The following is a 19520-nucleotide window of genomic DNA, read 5'->3' on the forward strand; positions in this document are numbered from 1 at the left end:
CTATTCTATGAGCATGTGACCACATATCCCCCCATCTGTGTTCCCTCATCTCCCTATATCATGTGTCACTTCCTGGAAATATCTGGCCGCTTGGCTTGCCACACACACCTGTGTGATGTTTTAAAAAACTAGCAAAATGTTTTCATTAGTCAGGGCTCTCTAGGGAAACTAAATCTTATAATTTTTTTTATATAATTCCTTATTATATACCTTTTTATGTGTAAATACTTATATAATTATACTAAAATATAAAATCTCTTTCTATATAGACTTGTGTATATAGATATATATGTCTATCCATCTCAATAGGCATATATATATATATATAGATTTACTCTAAGGAATTGGCTCACATTATTGGAAGGCTGAGAAGTCCCAAGATCTGACATCTGCAAGCTGGAGACCCAAGAGAACTGCTGTGTAGATTCAGTCCAAGTCTGGAGGCCTGAGAATGGGAAGAGCCCATGGTTTCCGTTCTAGTCCAAAAGCCAGCAGGCTTGAGAGCAGAGAAGAAACAATATTTCAGTTTAAGTCCAAAGGTCTGAAACGTCTGCTGTTCCAGCTCAAAGCACTCAGGCGGGAGGAGTTCCCCTCCTCCAAGGAGGGTCAGCCTTTTTGTACTATTCAGGCTTCAATTGACTGAATGAGGACCACCCAACCCACATTCGGCAGGGCCATCCAGGGCCATCCGGCTTTACTTAGTCTACCAATTCAAATGTTAATCCCACCCAAAAACACCCTCAGGACACTCCCAGATTAACGTTTGACTACAAATCCGGGCACCCTGTGGCCCAGGCAAGCTGACAAATAAAATGAACCACCACAAGCCTTTTTTCTTGCAAACATCTTATCCGGAGGGAAGCAAGTGTATCCCAGAGTACACAGTGCAGGGTAAAGTCAGCCTCTTTCAAGCACCTGTAGGAGCAGCTACCCACTATGGTGTGTCACTTCCCATGGCATCAGTCAGACAGGCCTCTGCTTCTAATGTGAGACCGTGTGGGGTAACTCAGAGTGTGCGCAGATACCCTTCTAACTGTTGATACAGCTCTGAGCCCCACCCCAGGCTGGACTCCATGTCACTGTGGATGCAGCACATCCCCTGGCCCCTAACCCACTCTGGGACAATCCTCAACGTTGGACCTTTCTGTGTCCTCTCCCCACTTGCCACCTCCCACTTCCACTTGGCCTTCGCTGTTTCGGCATTGATACGCTGCTGGAAAAAACCCAAAGAACTGGGCTGGCTGGTCCTCAGCGATTCGTGATTTCTAACTTCAGCTGGATCTTCACTATCACCCCGTGTGCTTTTTGCCATTACTTAGCCAATGATCCATCTATCTTGTCAGCCATTCAATAAACACTGTTGATCGCCTACTACTTGCCACATATTGTGTTCTGCTAAAGATACAACAAGGGTACAGGAAAAAACAGAGTTGGTCTCTGCTCTCAGGGAGCATACAGCCTGGCAGACTCTAGAAGGCAGATGCCCTAAATCTGCCCTAAAAGGCCAGTCCTCTGTATTCGCAGGTGACCTCAATGACGAGCACAGGTTTGCCTTGCTAGAAGTTCCTGGGTCTCTGTTTGCAGCCCAGAGCTCCTTCCATCACTCCTTATGCCCTCTGGATCTCTGAAACCAGAAGCTGAAGGGCTCAGGGTGCTAGGGTGGCTCGGTCAGTTATGTGTCCAACTTCGGCTCAGGTCATGATCTCGCAGTTCATGAGTTTGAGCCCTGCATAGAGCTCTGAGCTGATGGTGTGGAGCCTGCTTGGGATTCTTTCTCTCTCCCCGCCCCTCCCTCACTTGCAATTTCTCTAAATAAATAAATAACACTTAAAAATAAATAAATAAATTGAAGGTCTCTCTGGTCACCGCCCCCACAATGCTCCTGCTTCTTCGAGCCCTCCTTCCTCTTACTGTTCCTTCTGCATTTCTCCCTTCTGAGATTTTAGCTCGTCTACCTTGATGCCCCATCCGGGAACCCTAGCAACCTCCCCTGCTCAGGGAGACTTCTCATTCTGCATTCCCAAGTGGCCAAATCCTGTTTATTCTTCTTCCTAAATAATTCTCTCCTTTCCGTGTATCTTTAATGCTTCCGGTAGTACTGCCTCATCACTTGGCTCCTAATTCCTCTCCTTGTCTCCAGTCTCAACCCTTTCCCTCAAGCCAGCCTTCATATCGCTGTCAGAAACAAGCCTACTACACTGGACGATGTCCCGCTCTTGATCCAAGGGCTTAAGTGGCTTTTCACAGCTAGAATAGGATTTGCAAACTTTTTGGGTGTTTTGGGTTTTTCTGGCAGAAGGATCTTTCCTGCCCACCTCCTTCAAAATGGAATCTGAAGCCCTACAGAGAAATGAGCTATTAAGCCATGAAAAGACATGGAGGAACCATAAACGCATACTGCTAAGTGATGAAGCCAGTATGAAAAGGCTACATACTGTGTGATGTCCATACTCTATGAAATTTTGGAAAACACGAAACTATGGAGATAGTAGAAGAATCAGTGGTTGCCAGGGGTGAGGGGGAGGGAGAGATAAATAGGCAGAGCACAGAGGAGTTTTAGGGCAGTGAGATTACCTGTATGATACTATAATGAGGATTATACATTATTATACATTTGTGTAAACCCACAGAACATACGACACCAAGAGTTATGCACACACCTAAGGTAACTACAGTTTGGGTGATACTGACGTGTCAACGTAGGACTGTCACAAAGGTGACACTCTGGTATGGGATGTTGATAGTGGGGCAGGCAGTGTATATGTGGGGCAAGAGGAGCCATCTATCCTTTCTACTCAATTTTGCAGTGAACCCAGAATTGCTCTAAAACATACAGTCATTGGGGCACGTGGGTGGCTCAGTCAGTTGAACATCTGGTTTGGATCATGATCCCAGGGCTGTGGGATCAAGCTCCACATTGGGATCAGTGCTGAGTATGGAGCCTGCTTAAGATTCTCTCCTCTCTCCCTCTACCTCTCTCCCCCACTCATATGCTCTGTCTCTAAAACAAAAAAAATAAAATAAAAAATAAAAGATGGTCATTTACTACACATTGCATTAAAATTTTTTAATTTATAGGTGGCTCAGTCAGTTAAATGTCTGACATTGGCTCAGGTCATGATCTCGAAGTCCATGAGTTCGAGCCCCGCGTCGGGCTCTGTGCTGACAGCTCAGAGCCTGGAGCCTGCTTCAGATTCTGTGTCTCCCTCTCTCTCTGCCCCTCTCCTGCTCACTCTCTCTTTCTCTCTCTCAAAAATAAACATAATTTTAATTTACATTTAAAATATAAATTTACTTTAAAAAATTTACATTTAAATTTACATTAAAATTTGTTCTATATATCTTTACCTTTAGAAAAAGTGGGGGCGCCTGGGTGGCTCAGTCGGTTAAGCAGCCGACTTCGGCTCAGGTCATGATCTCGCGGTCCGTGAGTTTGAGCCCCGTGTCGGGCTCTGTGCTGACAGCTCAGAGCCTGGAGCCTGTTTCCGATTCTGTGTCTCCCTCTCGCTGACCCTCCCCTGTTCATGCTCTCTCTCTGTCTCAAAAATAAATAAAACGCTAAAAAAAAATTAAAAAACAAAAAAAAAGAAAAGAAAAAGTGGAGCTCCTTTGATAAAGGCTGTGGCAATGGAAGAAAAAGGGTGGAGTGAGATGGAGCCCTGTCTGTGTCTCACTCCCAAGCGTTCCCTTGTGACCTGGGGACCTCAGGACTGGGAGGAACATGAGAGATGCAGAAGACATGAGCTAAATGACTTAGCAAGGTAAACAAGGGCTCTCATGGTCAGGCCTGGCTTTCCTTCCAGGCACATTCCTCGTGGTTCCCTGACACCCTGCCTTCACAACATTCTACACAAACACTAGCGTTTCTCCAAGCACCTCCCGCTCCACGGGGTCTCTCTCCAGGCTCGTGCTTCTCCCTCTGTCTTGAATCCTTTGCCCTTTCTCCACTTGGTGATTTCCTTCAAGTCTCAACTCTATAGCAGCACCTTCTCTGTGAAGTTCTCCCCAAGTTCTTCAGGAGACTTTCCTCAGGCTTAGTTCATCTTATCCTGGCATCTGGCAGACGTAGTGTCTGTTTCCACACGCCTAACTCCTACCGTGTGAGCGATGTGAGAGCAGGATCCTTGCTGCTTTCATCTTGGTATCCCCTATAACCAGCAAAATGTCTGGCTTCCTAAGCGTTTGCTGAGAATGAATGAGTTAACGAACGAACAAATGAATGAGTGAATACATCAACTCGACTCTTCCTGTCTCAGAAGATGATCCCACATTCTAGTAGATGATTTTCACTCACTCCTTGGTAGATTTACTTTTTTCGCCACAAGGTGCTTTCACGTTGGGGCTTGATAGCACTGCTCAATGTATTTACAAACCAGGCCAGCCATCAGCAACCCATAGATGGGTTTGGCCGCTTAATTTCTTCCCACATTTCAATAGCTGGCAGAGCCATGGGCCTTCAGAGGTGTCTTCAGTTCATCCTTAAGTGATTTCACCTTTCTGTTCCCATTTACACATGTTCTTAGTTTATGAAAAGGAAGCTTGCCAGCCTGTCCTCTGGTAGAACAGAAAGTCAGGACTGTTAGCTTTAACTATGACCTTTAGAATATTTCGATAAAAGACAACTGTAATGGTGTGATTGCTTGGGACATTTATGTATCTACTTACTTTTATTTTCTTTTGAGAGAGAGACAGCACACGTGAGTGCCTGTGGGAGGGGCAGAGGGAGAATCTTAAGCATGCTCCATGCCCCGTGCGGAGTCTGACCTGGGGATCGATCTTACAACCACGAGATCATGACCTGAGCCAAAATCACGAGTCGAATGCTTAGCCCCTGCTTGGTACATTTGATACCTAATTTCCAAAGCCTCAGTTGAACATGGGCTGTAACTGAGCAGACATCCTGAGCCTGCAGCGGTAAAACTGGCTCCTCCTGGATTTGAGGGCTGGGGTCTGCAGAGCCAGATAGATTAAGCCTGGTACATATTCCTATCTATGATGTTTTCCGTCTTCTCTGGCTTACAGAGGCCCTTAGAAAAGCGCTCAAAAAAAATGCTCATTCAACCAAACGTTTTACCTGTTTTGAATGAAGTCAGTCCCATGAACTTCTTTGTTTCCTCCTATTTTTCATGCAATGTCTTATCACAAGTGTTTAGGCTCTCAGAAAAATGTAAAGCTCAAATCAGGACTTGCTACACCTGAATCAGAGTTCTGTTTCAAAGTTCACCAAGATACCAATAGCACGCACACACACTGGGTTTTTTAAAAACTACAGTCTGCCCTCTGGAGACTCATTTCCATGTGGCCCTTCAGAAACACCTGAATTTTTTTTTATAACTTTAAGGGCTTTGGCTTGAGTTTTCTATGTACTTTTGACTAACTTATTTTCCGCCATAGATACGCACTCTATGAGATCATTGGTCTATGATTTTTTCACTATATTTCTTAATTTATATTTATAGGTAATTTCTTTCAAACACAAATAGTGAATAATTATTTACCATAAAGCACATTCTTAAAAAGACTAAGGTCAGACTATCTCTGATAATGAACCTCCAGAGTCTTTCAAAGACAAGTAAATGACAACAAGATCAGAGCCATAAATTAAGCAAGTGTCAAATTTCCTTTGACTTATGGTAATCGAAGACCACCCTCACCACCCAAATCATATCATTAGGGAGAATCAGAACAACTCGGGCATCGATAGCCTTCAATATCTTTGAAATACAGTAAAAGGAGGCAGAATTGCCACTACCTTTAATTCATTCACTACCATCCCCTCCCTGGTCCCCACACTCTCGTTCAACAGGGGCCAAGAAATCCTTCCAAAAGCTTTCTTGGTGCCTGCTCACCACTTTGAATCCCACATCACCAGGCCCCAATGTTGTAGTTGCTTAGCCACCCCTAGTCATTCTCTCCTGGCTCTGAAAATTTTAGCTCTGGCTCAGTGTCCCTCTCTTCAATATTAATTTTGTCATACTTTAGAGTGATTTCAGGGACTTCCAAGATAATCCTTCCCTGCGCCTTTATCTCTCGGTTTCTTGACCTCCTCCTCTCCACCGATCTTGTCTTCTTTTTTTTTATTATTTTTTAATTTTTTAACATTTATTTATTTTTGAGACAGAGAGAGACAGAGCATGAACGGGGGAGGTGCAGAGAGAGAGGGAGACACAGAATCGGAAGCAGGCTCCAGGCTCCGAGCCATCAGCCCAGAGCCCCACACGGGGCTCGAACTCACGGACCGCGAGATCGTGACCTGAGCCGAAGTCGGACGCTCAACCGACTGAGCCACCCAGGCGCCCCCTGATCTTGTCTTCAACACCACCTCAGCCACCCTCTGCCCATGGACACATCTTAGACTTGTTACCACCCAAACTGAATGCCCCAAACCTCAGTTTCAAGCATCCTCCTTTCTAACTGCCACTTTCTATCCTTCAAACTTACTGTCTCTACTGCTCTTATTCCAACAATGCTCTGGTCCTTCTGTTTGTACAATTCATCAATCCTACCCATTTTCTATTGTCCTGCCATCTCCTCATTTACTTGTGGATCATAACCCTGGATTTAGTCCTCATTTTCCTCTCTGCTCAGTTTAAACTCTGAGGTCCACCATTATAATCACCCCTTTCCATAAACTCTCAGCTTCTTGGCTTCTCTTTTTCATCATATGCCCTTGAAAAACCCCTTCTGAACAGCTGAGTGTGGCTGCAGGAAAAACACCGAGCCACAGAGATGGTCTCACTTCTAATTTATTAGCATGAATCTCAAGCAGATCCTTAATGTCATCCAGCCACTCTGACGTATCCCTCGGTCCATACACCCTTCTGCTCTCCTGGATGTCCTCTTTCTCACCCGGCTTTCAACACCTGCTTCCCATCATCACTAACAGCCGATGACCCTTGCTCCTGATTTGCACTGAGAATATAGAGGCAACAAAAGAACGTCTACAAGATACCGCCAACCCACCCAGCAGCTTCAAAGCCCATGCTCTGCCTGCTTTCAAGTTACTCTCTTCTTGTGTCTTCAAGAAATCATTCTAGGTATTTTTCTCTCCTCTCCTACATTATTTTTTTTTTCCTTCTCAAAAGGATTTCCTTCTCAGCGTACAAATACGCTGTCATTTCTTCCATGTGTAAGAGCACTCTCTCTGACTGTGCCCGCCTATCCGTCTGCCTCTCCATTCTCTGCTTCCTTTTATAGACAGAGTCATGAAAAGCGTATCCACCAGCTCTTTACTTCCCATGCTCTCTTCAATCATGCATGAGCTCTCCACCTCCCCAAACTGATCTTTTCAAAGTCATCAGTGACTGCCTTGCTGCTGTACGATTAATTCTTGGACCTCATCTTGCTTGACCTGTGAGCAGCATTTGATAGGGTTGGTCACTCCGTCCTCCTTTAAATAATTTCTTCAGCTGGATTCCAGGACTCTGCGTTCTCCTGGTTCTCTGCCTACTGCCCTGACTGCTTCTTTTCAGTTTTCTTGATTGGCTTTTGCTCATTTTCCTGATTTCTTAATGTTGGATTCTCCAGGTCTCGGACCCCGTGCTCTTGTGTTTCATCTATACTCAGTCCCATAGTGTTCTCATCCAGTCTTATGGCTTAAACAGCATCTGTGCGTTGATGACTTTCGAGTCATGTACGTAACCCACGCCTCTTCTCTAAAGTCCGGATTCATACACCCATTTACCTATTTGACCTTTTTGTCTTGAATATCTAACAGGTATCAGAAACAATACATCCCAAATCAATCTCCCTTCTCCCCCTCTCTAAATCTTTCCTCCTTCCTTCTCCCACATCTCATTTGCTGGTAGCTGCATCCTTTAAGCTGTTCAAGCAAACCCTCCCACCCCGTCATCTTTGCCTCTCCTCCTTTGTCCTCCACTCCACAAAGAATCAAAGAATCTGCCAGCCTCTATCTTCAAAGCAGAGCCGTAATCTGATCACTTGTCGGCACCTCCTCAGCTGCCATCATGGTCTAGACCCTCTTAGGTTACAAGGATAGTTCTCATGGTGTCAAAAGGTCCAAACACCAGGGCTGCTTTTTCTCATATGTGGGAGAAATCAGGAAGCCTTATTCCCTCCCCAAGTCTCATACTCACATTTCACCATTTCAGACTCATTCTCATGCTATTACCATTGCCATCTCTAACTTAGTCTTGTTTAGATATTAACATTTTCTGGGAGGAATAATATATGTATTTACATATATATATTATTTATATATATATATTGCCCCAGAGTATTTAAGGTACATTATAAGAGTACACAAAGTACGTAACAATAGAAAAAAATAAGCGAGTAAATTAGGCAAAGGGAAAATAAGGATAGAAAAAAAATCCAGATGAAGCTACAGGCGGGTGAGCGTACAAATGCATACAATGAGGTTCTTCACCTTTGCTGAACGTGAGTAACAGGGAAGTTTCTTCCACTAAGGTGTGCTTTTATGATCAGATTTGTTTCTGTTTGATGGGCCCCATATGGCATCATGAGCACAGTGGCTCTTTGGGCCTAGAGAGGGAGAGGGCTGTGTTGGGCAGGAAAGGCTCAGAGGAGAAGGGGAGCAATGTTAGTCAGGAAGTCCCTCCTTACCTGAGACCGGGTCTCAACATAATCCTAGTCACTCCTTTAGTGTTCTCCCCAGTCTCCCACCTCCCGGGCCATCCCCGCAGGATACCCCTGGTACTTACCAAGACCCAAGCAAGAAACTCTGAGTCCTGATTTTCCAAGATTCCTAGAATAAAAATAAAGCAACACACGGTCATGACTTTGTCAGGTGAAACTATCCACATTTCACTAGGAATACTGTATCTCCCTTTGGACATTGTTTTTGACTAGAGTTGTGGTAAAGACAGAACTGCAGGTGCAGGTTTGTGGTCCTGGGAAGAGTCTTTTGTCTCCATCTGGGTGCTGGGAGGCTCAAAATGTGCTCAGGCTCAGCACAAGATGAAAATGTCCCCCACTAAATGCAGCTTTTAGGCCTGAATGATCTTCTTTACCCATTTGTTTACAAATCTATTTTCTCTCTCTCCTTCTAGAATGTGAGTTCCTTGAGGGCAAAATTTGTATTTTATTCACCATCCAGTCATTCGTTATTCATTTTTCATTTATCACCAGAACCTGACACACAGCATACCCTTAATATTTGTTGGCTGAGTAACGAGCAAACTGATTTCTAAAACAGAATATTATTACTAATGGTTGGGAATTATTAGAAGAATAAATTCAAAATGATCCTTTAGGCTATTTAAACTAACTTACAGATATCTCTTGACTTATGATGGGGTTATGTCCTGAGAAACCCAAGTTGGAAATATCATAAGTTGAAAATGCATGGAATTCACCTAACCCAGCAAACATCATAGCTTAGCCTAGCCTATCTTAAACATTCACAGAACACTTATGTTAGCCTATAATTGAGCAAAATCATCTAACGCAAAGTCTGTTTTATAATAAAGTGTTGAGTATCTCATGTAACTTATTGACTACTGTACAGGGAGGAGGAGGAGGAAGGAGGAGGAGGAAGAAGGAAGAAGAGGAGGAGGAGGAAGAGGAAGAGGAAGAGGAAGGAGGAGGAGGAGAAGAACGAGAAGGAGGAGGAGAAGGAGGAGGAGAAGGAGGAGGAGAAGGAGGAGGAGGAGGAGGAGAAGGAGGAGGAGGAGAAGGAGGAGGAGGAGAAGGAGGAGGAGGAGAAGGAGGAGGAGGAGAAGGAGGAGGAGGAGGAGAAGGAGGAGGAGGAGGAGAAGGAGGAGGAGGAGGAGAAGGAGGAGGAGGAGGAGGAGGAGAAGGAGGAGGAGGAGGAGGAGGAGAAGGAGGAGGAGGAGGAGGAGAAGGAGGAGGAGAAGGAGAAGGAGGAGGAGGAGGAGGAGAAGGAGGAGGAGAAGGAGGAGGAGGAGGAGGAGAAGGAGGAGGAGAAGGAGGAGGAGAAGGAGGAGGAGAAGGAGGAGGAGAAGGAGGAGGAGAAGGAGGAGAAGGAGGAGGAGAAGGAGGAGGAGAAGGAGGAGAAGGAGAAGGAGGAGGAGGAGGAGGAGGAGAAGGAGGAGAAGGAGGAGGAGAAGGAGGAGGAGGAGGAGGAGGAGGAGAAGGAGGAGAAGGAGGAGGAGGAGGAGGAGGAGAAGGAGGAGGAGGAGGAGGAGGAGAAGGAGGAGGAGGAGGAGGAGAAGGAGGAGGAGGAGGAGGAGGAGGAGGAGGAGAGTTGGACAGGTCTACAATGGTTGCAAGTATATTGGCTATTTACCCTCCTGATTGCAGGGCTGCCTGGGAGCTGCAGCCTCCTGCCCAGCATCATGAGACAGTATCCTAACATGTATTTCTAGCCTGGGAAAAGGTCCAAATTCAAAGTCAGAAGTATGGTTTCTACTGAATGCACATGCCTTTCACACCATCACAAAATCAAAAAAAAAACCTTAAGTCAAACCATCATAAGTTGGGGGAGCCTCTCATGTCTTTATGAAAGGCTCCATAAAATTGCTACAAGGTCAGATAATGGGGCACCTGGGTGGCTCAGTTGGTTAAGCATCTAACTGTTGATTTTGGCTCTGGTCATGATCTCTCAGCTCACGGGATTGAGCCCTGCATCAGGCTTGGCGCTGACAATGCAGAGCCTGCTTGGGATTCTCTCTCTCCCTCTCTCTCTCCCTCCCCCTCTCTCTCCTTCTCCCCTTGCTTGTGCTCCTTCTCACACAAAATAAACAAACATTAAAAAAATCCTTTTTTTTTAAAGATCAGATAGTCCTTTTTAACTGATTATTTTTTCCTTCATCAATCCCTTTGATTTTCACCCCTAAAAGCTTATCAAAAAGAGGGGATATATTTTCACTCTCTAAATAGAGAACTAAGCACTCTAGTCTTCATTGTAAGGTATTCCGTGGAGACCCACACCCATCCCATCTTCCTGCCATTTCTGCCAAACAGCTGTCATAGAAGAGATCAAATTCTCAGAGAATGCCTCATAGAACCTTGTAGGGGTCTAATGTGAGGAGGTGAAGCTTAAATAATTGATCGTGGTAGAAAAGTGCACCCCTTACTCTCTGATCAGATGCTCTTAGGAGAACACAATCCCCCAGCCCCTGCCCGTTTCTACCCCAAACAAGATAGCACAGACTTTTCCAACTGCCACATAGCTCAGTTCTTCTAAGTGCTCTCTTGATTCTTCCACAGTTTGGCTTCTTTAGAGGCAGTAACTAGGGCTCTCATTTTTGCCTCTATTTCTTTCCCCTGTTTATTATTCCTGTCTATAAAATGCTGCCTAAGCAACACATTGAGTTTCATAGCGTAGTCCAAAGTACATTATGCTGCAAGGAGTTGAAAGACCTGGGTCTGCGACCTATTGTTGAAATTAGCCAGGTAACCTCCGGGGTTCAATTTCTTCACTGGTAAAATGAAATATTAATGCCTGGGCCATTCATCTAGTATCACGTCTGTGGGATCGGAATGTGATGATGCATGCTAAGGTGTTGCAGAGCAGACAAATGCAAAGCATAATTATTTTTGGTGTTTTCGGACTCTGCACCCCCTCTCACAGACCTAGTGCTACATTTGCCCATTTGAAGTGGGTGAATCCACCTGGAAGGAAACTATTGCATAAACGAGTGTGTGAAAAACACTTTGAACAACGGAATAGGAGAAAAATAACTGAACTTCTCCCATGGAAATAGTTTGCGTAAGAAATGATCCTTTGAGTAGTTTCTCAGAGAACCACAGGATATAAAATCAAAAGATTTTTCTTTTAGTCTAAAAGTCTGATTTTAAAAGATAGAAATATAGAACCAAAGCTCTACAGTAGGGAGAATAAAAAAGACTACACCAAGACAAAGAAAAGTGTGTATATATACATATGTGTATATGTATATATATATATATATGAAATAAATATTAAAAAATAAAATCATAAAAAATTTAAAAAAACATAAGTGCAGTCAACCCTTGAACAACACAGATTTGAACTGCATGTGTCCATCATACGTGGATTTTTTTTTAAAGTAAATACAGTACAGTACTACAAATATATTTTCTCTTCCTTATGATTTTCATAATAACATTTTCTCCTCTCTAGCTCACCTTATTGTAAAGGTACAGTATATCATACAAAAATATACAAAATATGTGTTGACTGCTTATGTTATCAGTAAGGCTTCCAGTCAACAATAGGCCATTAGCAGTCGGGGTTTGGGGGACTCAGAAATTATACACAGACTTTCAACTGCGCAGGGGGTCTGTGCTCCTAACCTTCACATTGTTCAAGTGTCAACTCTATGTGTGTAACTAACAGTCTTCCAGGTGGAGATATTCAATACTGATGCCTCAGGAAGAACTTACTGAGAGGTCACCGCATTCCAAGTGATGTGCAGCTCATGGAGATACAGAGGGGAACCCATTCTGGCTTTCTACCTCCAGGGAGCTCTCTATCCTCTACCTTTTTCTGAGGGGCACAGAAAAATTTCCACGTAACTACCATATAGTGAGGTATGTCCTCCCTGGATGTCTTTGGAAGAATACAAAAGGGCTATCTCAGACCTGTATTCACGTAACTATGTAGGTGTCATGGGAAAAAAAAAATCTCAGTAAGAATTTCCACCTAATTTTAATATTTCCATGATTCAGAGGACAAAAGGGAGTGCAGAAAACTATGCAGAGCAAGACACTGTTGTGACAAAATCAAAGAGGACAAGGTCCTGTCACTGGGTACTTACTGAACAACATCCCAGCACCAAGGTGGGGAGACCTGACCTATTTTCCTTATGACAGTGACTTAGGAAGATAATGATCACTCTGCTATGGGTTTGGAAGGCCAAACTTGAGAAACGAGAATTGTCAGCAAAAAACAAACTGCAAAGTAGCAAGTACTAAATGTGGCCCATTTTCTGGCCATTGATGTTTAAACACCCAGGCCAGCTTTTCCGGAATGAAGGCCTTAGAATATTTTGCGCTATGTGAAAAGTTCCATGACAAATGTTGATCCAGAGGTGACAGATCACGCATTGAGCTTGGGTGTTTTTATTTCCTTTAACTCTCTCTAAATGTCTTCGTTCTCTACAGGGAATGGTGATAAAACTCCGGTGATTGTTTTTCAAGTGAGAGACATTTTCTGTCTCTCACCGAGCCCTATCTGGTCTCTAAATCCACTGCCCTTACTGTGTCCAGGGGTGAGTCTCTGTGAGACTCCTACCTTGTAAGACATTCTTAACACGTGATGATACTTCTCATTCTGTAGATGTAGAAGGTGGGAGGAACCAGCTCCCTCCAGTTCAGCTCACAGAATTCCAACACAATTTCCGTGATCACGGAATGGAGATGTTGCAATTGTCCACATATTCTGATCCATTTCAGCTCTGCTGGGTAACAGAAATCCAAACACTGGACCTATTTGATCTAATGAGTACAAATGATATTATCAAGGCTTGTTTGTGTGGCTATCACACCAGATAATGGTCAGGTTTACATACCGTGCTAGGCTGTAACAGATGCCACGGAATGTTCTTCACCCCACATACAGAGTTTTCATAACTACTTCGTGATCTTGCATGACTTTATGCAACAGAACAGCTTTACAGAATTTCATTTTATTTTCTAATTCCTCAGCGTTCGCACAATTGAGGCTACATAAACATTCTGTGAACACATCCAATTTCTAATTAGATTGAATTTCTTTCCCTTTTGATTCAAAATAGTCTCACTGCACTGGTTTACCTATTTTATCTGTGTCAGATATGCCAGAAGGAAGACTCACCGTGTCCATTTTTAGTATCTGCTCCTGTTCAACTCAAAATAAAAGCTCCTCTTTCCCAGGTGAACCTGGGCCGCTCTGCTGCTAATATTAGAAATGAATGACATCCATATGGGGGAACAGGACACTTAGCTTTGTTAGTCAAATGCTGGAAACCCTAAATCTGAAATCAGAGCTTCAGGAAAGAGTTATCTGGAAAAGGGATACAGGTTCTTGAGAACACCATGATCGCATCTCTCTCCCTCCCCCTCTCTCTCTCTTTTTCCTGTAGGCAGGACTGTCCCCTCCATGAATGCGCGCCTGAACTTATTTTAAGCCGATGGTAGTTCTGTGACAGAAGCATTAAATATAATTCCTAGTGGCATTTTGTGAAGCATCCGTCAGGCTCTTTTTGAATTTAAAGCAATAATGGAGCGGTGAGAACTGAAATCAGGGGTCACGTAGGCACAGTATTACAAGCCACTCCCAGGCTGCAGTTCCTTTACAAATCACAGATGCCAAGGGGCGCCCGGGTGGCTTAGCCGGTTAAGCATCCGATTTCAGCTCAGGTAGGTCATGATCTCGCGGTTCATGAATTCAAGCCCTGCATAGGGCTTTGTGCTCACAGCTCAGAGCCTGGAGCCTGCTTCAGATCCTGTCTCCCTCTCTCTCTGCCCCTCCCCCATTCATGCTCTTTCTTTGTCTCTCAAAAATAAATAAATGATAAAAAAGAAAATTTAAACAAATCACAGATGCTAAGAGGGGAAGATCAGCAGCCCAAGTGTCTTGTCTTAAATTGTTTGCTCCTGAACACCCATGTGTTGGACATCATTCACAGTTGTAAACAGCTCGGCAAAGAGGAGTAGCTAGCTAAATTATGTACCTTGCGTTTGGCCAGGAAAGCAACACAACGTTGCCTGGGACACGGGGGATGACTACAAGCACAGGAGTTTGGCTGGACCTGTTTTCATGTGCTCAGGTCATTCTGTCATCTGCTGGCTCATCTACTGGAACATCTTTCTGATCCCTGAATCACACCCTGCTGTTCTGAGGTGCCTCACCTGGAAGTTACTAGCCAAATCCAGGGGAGGGATTTTTTTTTTTTTTTAAGAAATGTACATTTAACCTTTCTTGAAAAACCCAGAGCCAAAGTAGTGTCTGTCTGTCTGTCAGCCAGCTAGTTTTGATGGTCGTACAAGCACACACATTTTGACAGTCGTGAAGGTAACTACAAATGGTAATAATACTTTCTTATGAGGGCATCGTTCATCACTGCTAGTGAGTGAGTAATGACTCATTTGGAAACCACCAGGCACAAAATTGATGTAGCCATGCATTTGGATGACAGACATTGTCATGCAGCGGAATGAAACTGTGTTTCATTCCTACTTTCACTTAAGTAGCAACAAAGTAGAATGGGATTCTATCAGATGCTTTGGTTTAATGGTTTCAGTCTTTTGTCAGTTGTAAATTCCAGCTGGATTCTCATTTTCACTGAATATACAAAATCATCTGCTGACCTATAGATTCTAGAGAAGTCTAAAGAAGCATAGCAAAAAGAGACTTCCCTATACTTAATTAATTAGTTCAGTAGTGATACACCAAGTTTCAGCTATAAACCAAGCCTTGCATTAGGGGTGGGAATGGGCTGAGTAGCAAGATAGTTGCTATTCTCATGGAGCTCACATAATAGAAGGGGAAACAGATATTAAATAGTGACTTAATAATCTGATTGTAATGCTAAATAAAAGGACACTATGCCCTAAGTATAAAATTGGGATGTTGGGAAGCTGACCTGGTCTGGATGGTTAGGAAAAGCTTTTCTAGGGAAGAAGCATTTAACCTGAGATCCAAAGGAGGAATAGAAAGTAACTTAATGGAAAGAACAGGGCTTAGCATTCTAGGCAAAGTGAACAGAATGTGCAGATGCTCAGAGGCTGGAGGAAGCATATGTAATTGAAGAACTGAAAGAAGGACAGGGCAGTGGAAGAGTAGAGTGTGAGTGACTCTAGGTGAGCGGTGGGGGTCACAGGAAGAAGATGAAACAGGGTCTTACGGGTCAGGTTATGTTATCACTTTTAGACTTAAGAGGACAGAGTTATGGAAAACTACTGGAAAACGTAGAGGAAATGGGTTGAAAGGAAGGCACGAAGAGGAGCTAGGAGGCTGCTTTGTTAATCCTGATGAGAAATGATGGTACCTCGAATTCCGATTGAGCAGAGATAGGAGAATGGGGGAAGTTTCCAGATATTCTTAGCAGGCAAACTCTAGAGGACTTGGTGTTTGGTTAAAGATGAGGGTGAAAGAGAAGAAGTAATGGGCCATTCTCAGATTTCCGACTCTGGCAACTGGGTGAAGAGGGGTGCTTTTCACTGAAGTAGGCTTCATTTAGGAAATAGAAGGGTTTGACTCACCTTTGTGCATTTGGGCAAAGAGATTTGCATGAGATATCCAAGCTAGTTGCCCGGAGCTCAGAGTAAGGAGAGGGTGTTCTGGGTACAGAAGGTAAAAGGGGCCATGGGCTGGGGCCAGCTGTCAAGGGAGACAGAGTTCAGTGAGAGAAGAGGGGCCAAGCCCAGCCCTGAGAAGCTCCACACTGTGCGTGGCAGAGAGGATGCACGCAGACAAAGGAGACCGAGAAGGAGCGGCAGAGATGTAGAATGGGAAAGTGTTGGTGGAGAAGCCAAAGGTGGAGGTGGTTTCAGTGGGGCGTGAGTGACCAGCAGTGTTGAAGGCTGCAGAGCGATCCAGACCCGGGAGGAGGGAGAAATGCCCTTTCCTGTTCAGCCCTGCGGGGACTGCTGGGACTCCCGCAGCAGTCATCCCGGGGGCCCGAGAATGGGAGGCGTGGAACCATGCTCACCAGCCGCGGGTGACCTTGTGCAGGGTACTTAGCCTTTCGAAGCCTCTCTCCTCAGTCATATGTGCAGATATTAATAGCCCACTACTTTTTTGGTTTTGATGATTAAGTGAGAAAATATAAATGCAGCACCAATGCCAGCATGTTTCAGTGTTCAATAAATGTTAGTTGCTCTCTGCCCTTATTTCCTAGGAAAAAATGGTGCCTTAAACACGAACCCTGGTAGGGTTCTGGTTCCGGTGCCGAAGCTGGTAGGAGGCCACTTCTGTGACTTGCAAGGCCAGCTTCGCTTCCCCGACCCTAGGATCCTCTTTGTGCTTAGACATTGTGCTTAGACACTGCAACCATCCCGAATCTATTATGTGCAAATTGGGAGTCATTGGGAAGCAGGGGATAAAGATAGATAAGGGAGACAAAGGAGAAGGTGGCACTTTGTTGGCAAAGGCAGTTTGGGGATGTCAGGTGGGTCTGAGGAATTTTGAACAGTTCTTCTGGGATCACCAGGAGGGATGAGATGGAGATATGACATAAGGTTGTACGGATAGGGCTATACAAACTTGGGTGTTCTGCAGGGGTGTGGCGGGGACTGAGAAACGGTTGCCCAGGTCTAGTTATTGCTTAAATAAAAGTTATTCTGCTTTTACTATCTCAAGGAACCCAAGACATCAGAAGAGCTGGAAATCAAGAACTCAGCTTTTCAAATCAGAAGAATCTAGGACCTTTATCTGAGGGGCACATAATTTGGAGGTTCACGAACTTGGAATGGAAAAGATACATTTTTGTTTTTCACCAACTTCTTACCGCAACTTAGCCTCTCCTGCAATTATGAATATAGGCAAGAAACCATAGAAGTACCTATGTTACTGGTGACTGTGCCACCAACAGAAATTATAGGCATTTTTCTGTCATCATCACAGTTACTTCAGAGAGCTCAAAAAATTACACTCCTCGTCCCTGGAAATGGTGGTATTCCACCTGCCCCTAGAGCTGGTTATTTAATATACTAATAAAGAAATGTTTTACTAGGTTACAAATTTGGATTTTAGGTATTTTGAACTGTATTTCAATTTAATTGGAATCCTGTGTATTTTAGGTTATATACTTAACAGCTATTTTTCTGAGGAGTCTGTAGGCTTCACCAGATTGCTGGGGGGGGGGGGTCTATGCATCAAGAATCTTGGATACAGATTAAAGATAAAGGTTGTTTAAAAATGCCTTTGGGCATTCATCTGCCACAAAGCAATGTGGGCTTGCAAGCATCTCTTTCAAATTGGGAGGGAAGACATTCCTGAAAAATATTTGAAAGCAAAATTAAATATGCAAAACCCCACTGCTACTATTTAAAAATGTGTGTAATGTTGTTGAAACTGTTAATGTTCTGGTATCTCTATTTGTTTCATTTGAGTAAGTTAAAAAAGATTTCTTAGGCCCTTACTGGATCTACTTCCAAAATCAGGCCCACGGCTTGCGTTCTCTCTGCTTGGACAAAAATCCTGGTCTCTGAGGTCTTACGTTACAGGCTTCATCCACCCACCCGCGAGGTGGAAAAGCCATGTTTACCCTCTGAGGAAGAGGAGAGAGGAGAGGATTTGCCAGCCTTGGGGCTCTGGGGCCTTAGCAACAAGTGGCTTGTCTCATGCACAATATTTCCTGTATAAAACACTTCACTTTAATGTGATTTATTCGTTCAACAATTTCATATTCCATTTCATATTTTTGTGTCTGTTTTAATATAAAGGTATGTTTCCTCCCTAAATCTTCAAGCAAGTCTGTTGTCTCAGAGATGCCCCATGTTGGTCCCATGGCCTTACTGGGTGCCCCTGGGCATTCTCTGCTATCCCCGTTTGAAAGGCCTGGCTATACACTACTGTCAGTCATTTACACCTTAGTGTGAAAGAGATTCAAACCTTTTTCTTACATCACTTTGGAGACATTTGAAGGAACAGATCAAGAAATAAAGCACTAACTATCTGAGGGAGATGGAGAGGACGATGAAGGTGGGATAGAGGGAGGAAGGAAGCTGGGTGAAGAAAGCAGGCCCTCCAAAGGGGAGAACCCTCTTTGCCCCTTCTAAATTTCGACGTTTTATTTATTTTTGGGACAGAGAGAGACAGAGCATGAACGGGGGAGGGGCAGAGAGAGGGGGAGACACAGAATCGGAAACAGGCTCCAGGCTCCGAGCCATCAGCCCAGAGCCCGACGCGGGGCTCGAACTCACGGACCGCGAGATCGTGACCTGGCTGAAGTCGGACGCTTAACCGACTGCGCCACCCAGGCGCCCCAACCCCTTCTAAATTTCATTCAAGATCACATCTCTCCTCATGATGGCATGGTCACACTGTCTTATATATCATACACATACTTGCCATTTTCAAAGCTAAGAAGAGAAAAATCGAAAGGTTTCAAAGTTTTCTTCACCCAAAGGGTGATGATTTCTTTTCAAAGAAATTCCCCACGGTGAAGCAAAGGTAGAGCTTTCCCTGGCATCCGCTTCGCAACGAGGGCTATGATTAGTTTCCACTGTAATGAGCCGTGCAGCTTTCAAAGGCAAAATGTAACAAGAAAGCACCTGCAGTAGGAGCTCCAAGCTCCACAGCCTTTCAGTTCCATTTACTGTGGGCGAATCCGTTGCTTTCTGGAGAGAAAGCAAAGTCAGCAATACGATGGAGACGGAGGCATGAACCGGACTGAGGGGCCGGTTGATATTTAGATATGCGCTTTAATCAAAAGTAAATGCTTTCAGCCGTAAGGCATCGGTTTGCCTTTCAGTTTCCTTGACGGAGGAATGGAAAATTAATGCCTGTTTTCTCTGTGCGTTCACGTCTCTCACATCTGCTGCCAGGGTGCCATATAACACAGCGCGTATTATACTTCATTCTGCACAAGGTTGTTGCTCCTTCCAGACGGAGCTCTGTGAGGCTCGGGACTGTGTCTAATGCACCTGCTCTTTCCAACACGCAG

At 44.3% G+C, this 19520-nt stretch overlaps 1 protein-coding gene across 6 annotated transcripts in view; it reads right to left on the minus strand.

The window, feature by feature from the left end:
- Window positions 1–19520, minus strand: part of KCNAB1 (potassium voltage-gated channel subfamily A regulatory beta subunit 1) — a 419709-nt gene that overhangs the window by 113274 nt on the left and 286915 nt on the right. For all 6 annotated transcript variants that reach the window (XM_019810530.3, XM_019810528.3, XM_011286073.4 and 3 more), the window contains exon 2: window positions 8685–8728. In XM_019810530.3, coding sequence (XP_019666089.1) covers window positions 8685–8728 — 44 coding nt within the window. The remainder of the gene's footprint in view (window positions 1–8684; window positions 8729–19520) is intronic.

This window comes from Felis catus, chromosome C2 (assembly GCF_018350175.1).
Source record: "Felis catus isolate Fca126 chromosome C2, F.catus_Fca126_mat1.0, whole genome shotgun sequence".
In the NCBI taxonomy this organism is placed as follows: Eukaryota; Metazoa; Chordata; class Mammalia; order Carnivora; family Felidae; genus Felis; species Felis catus.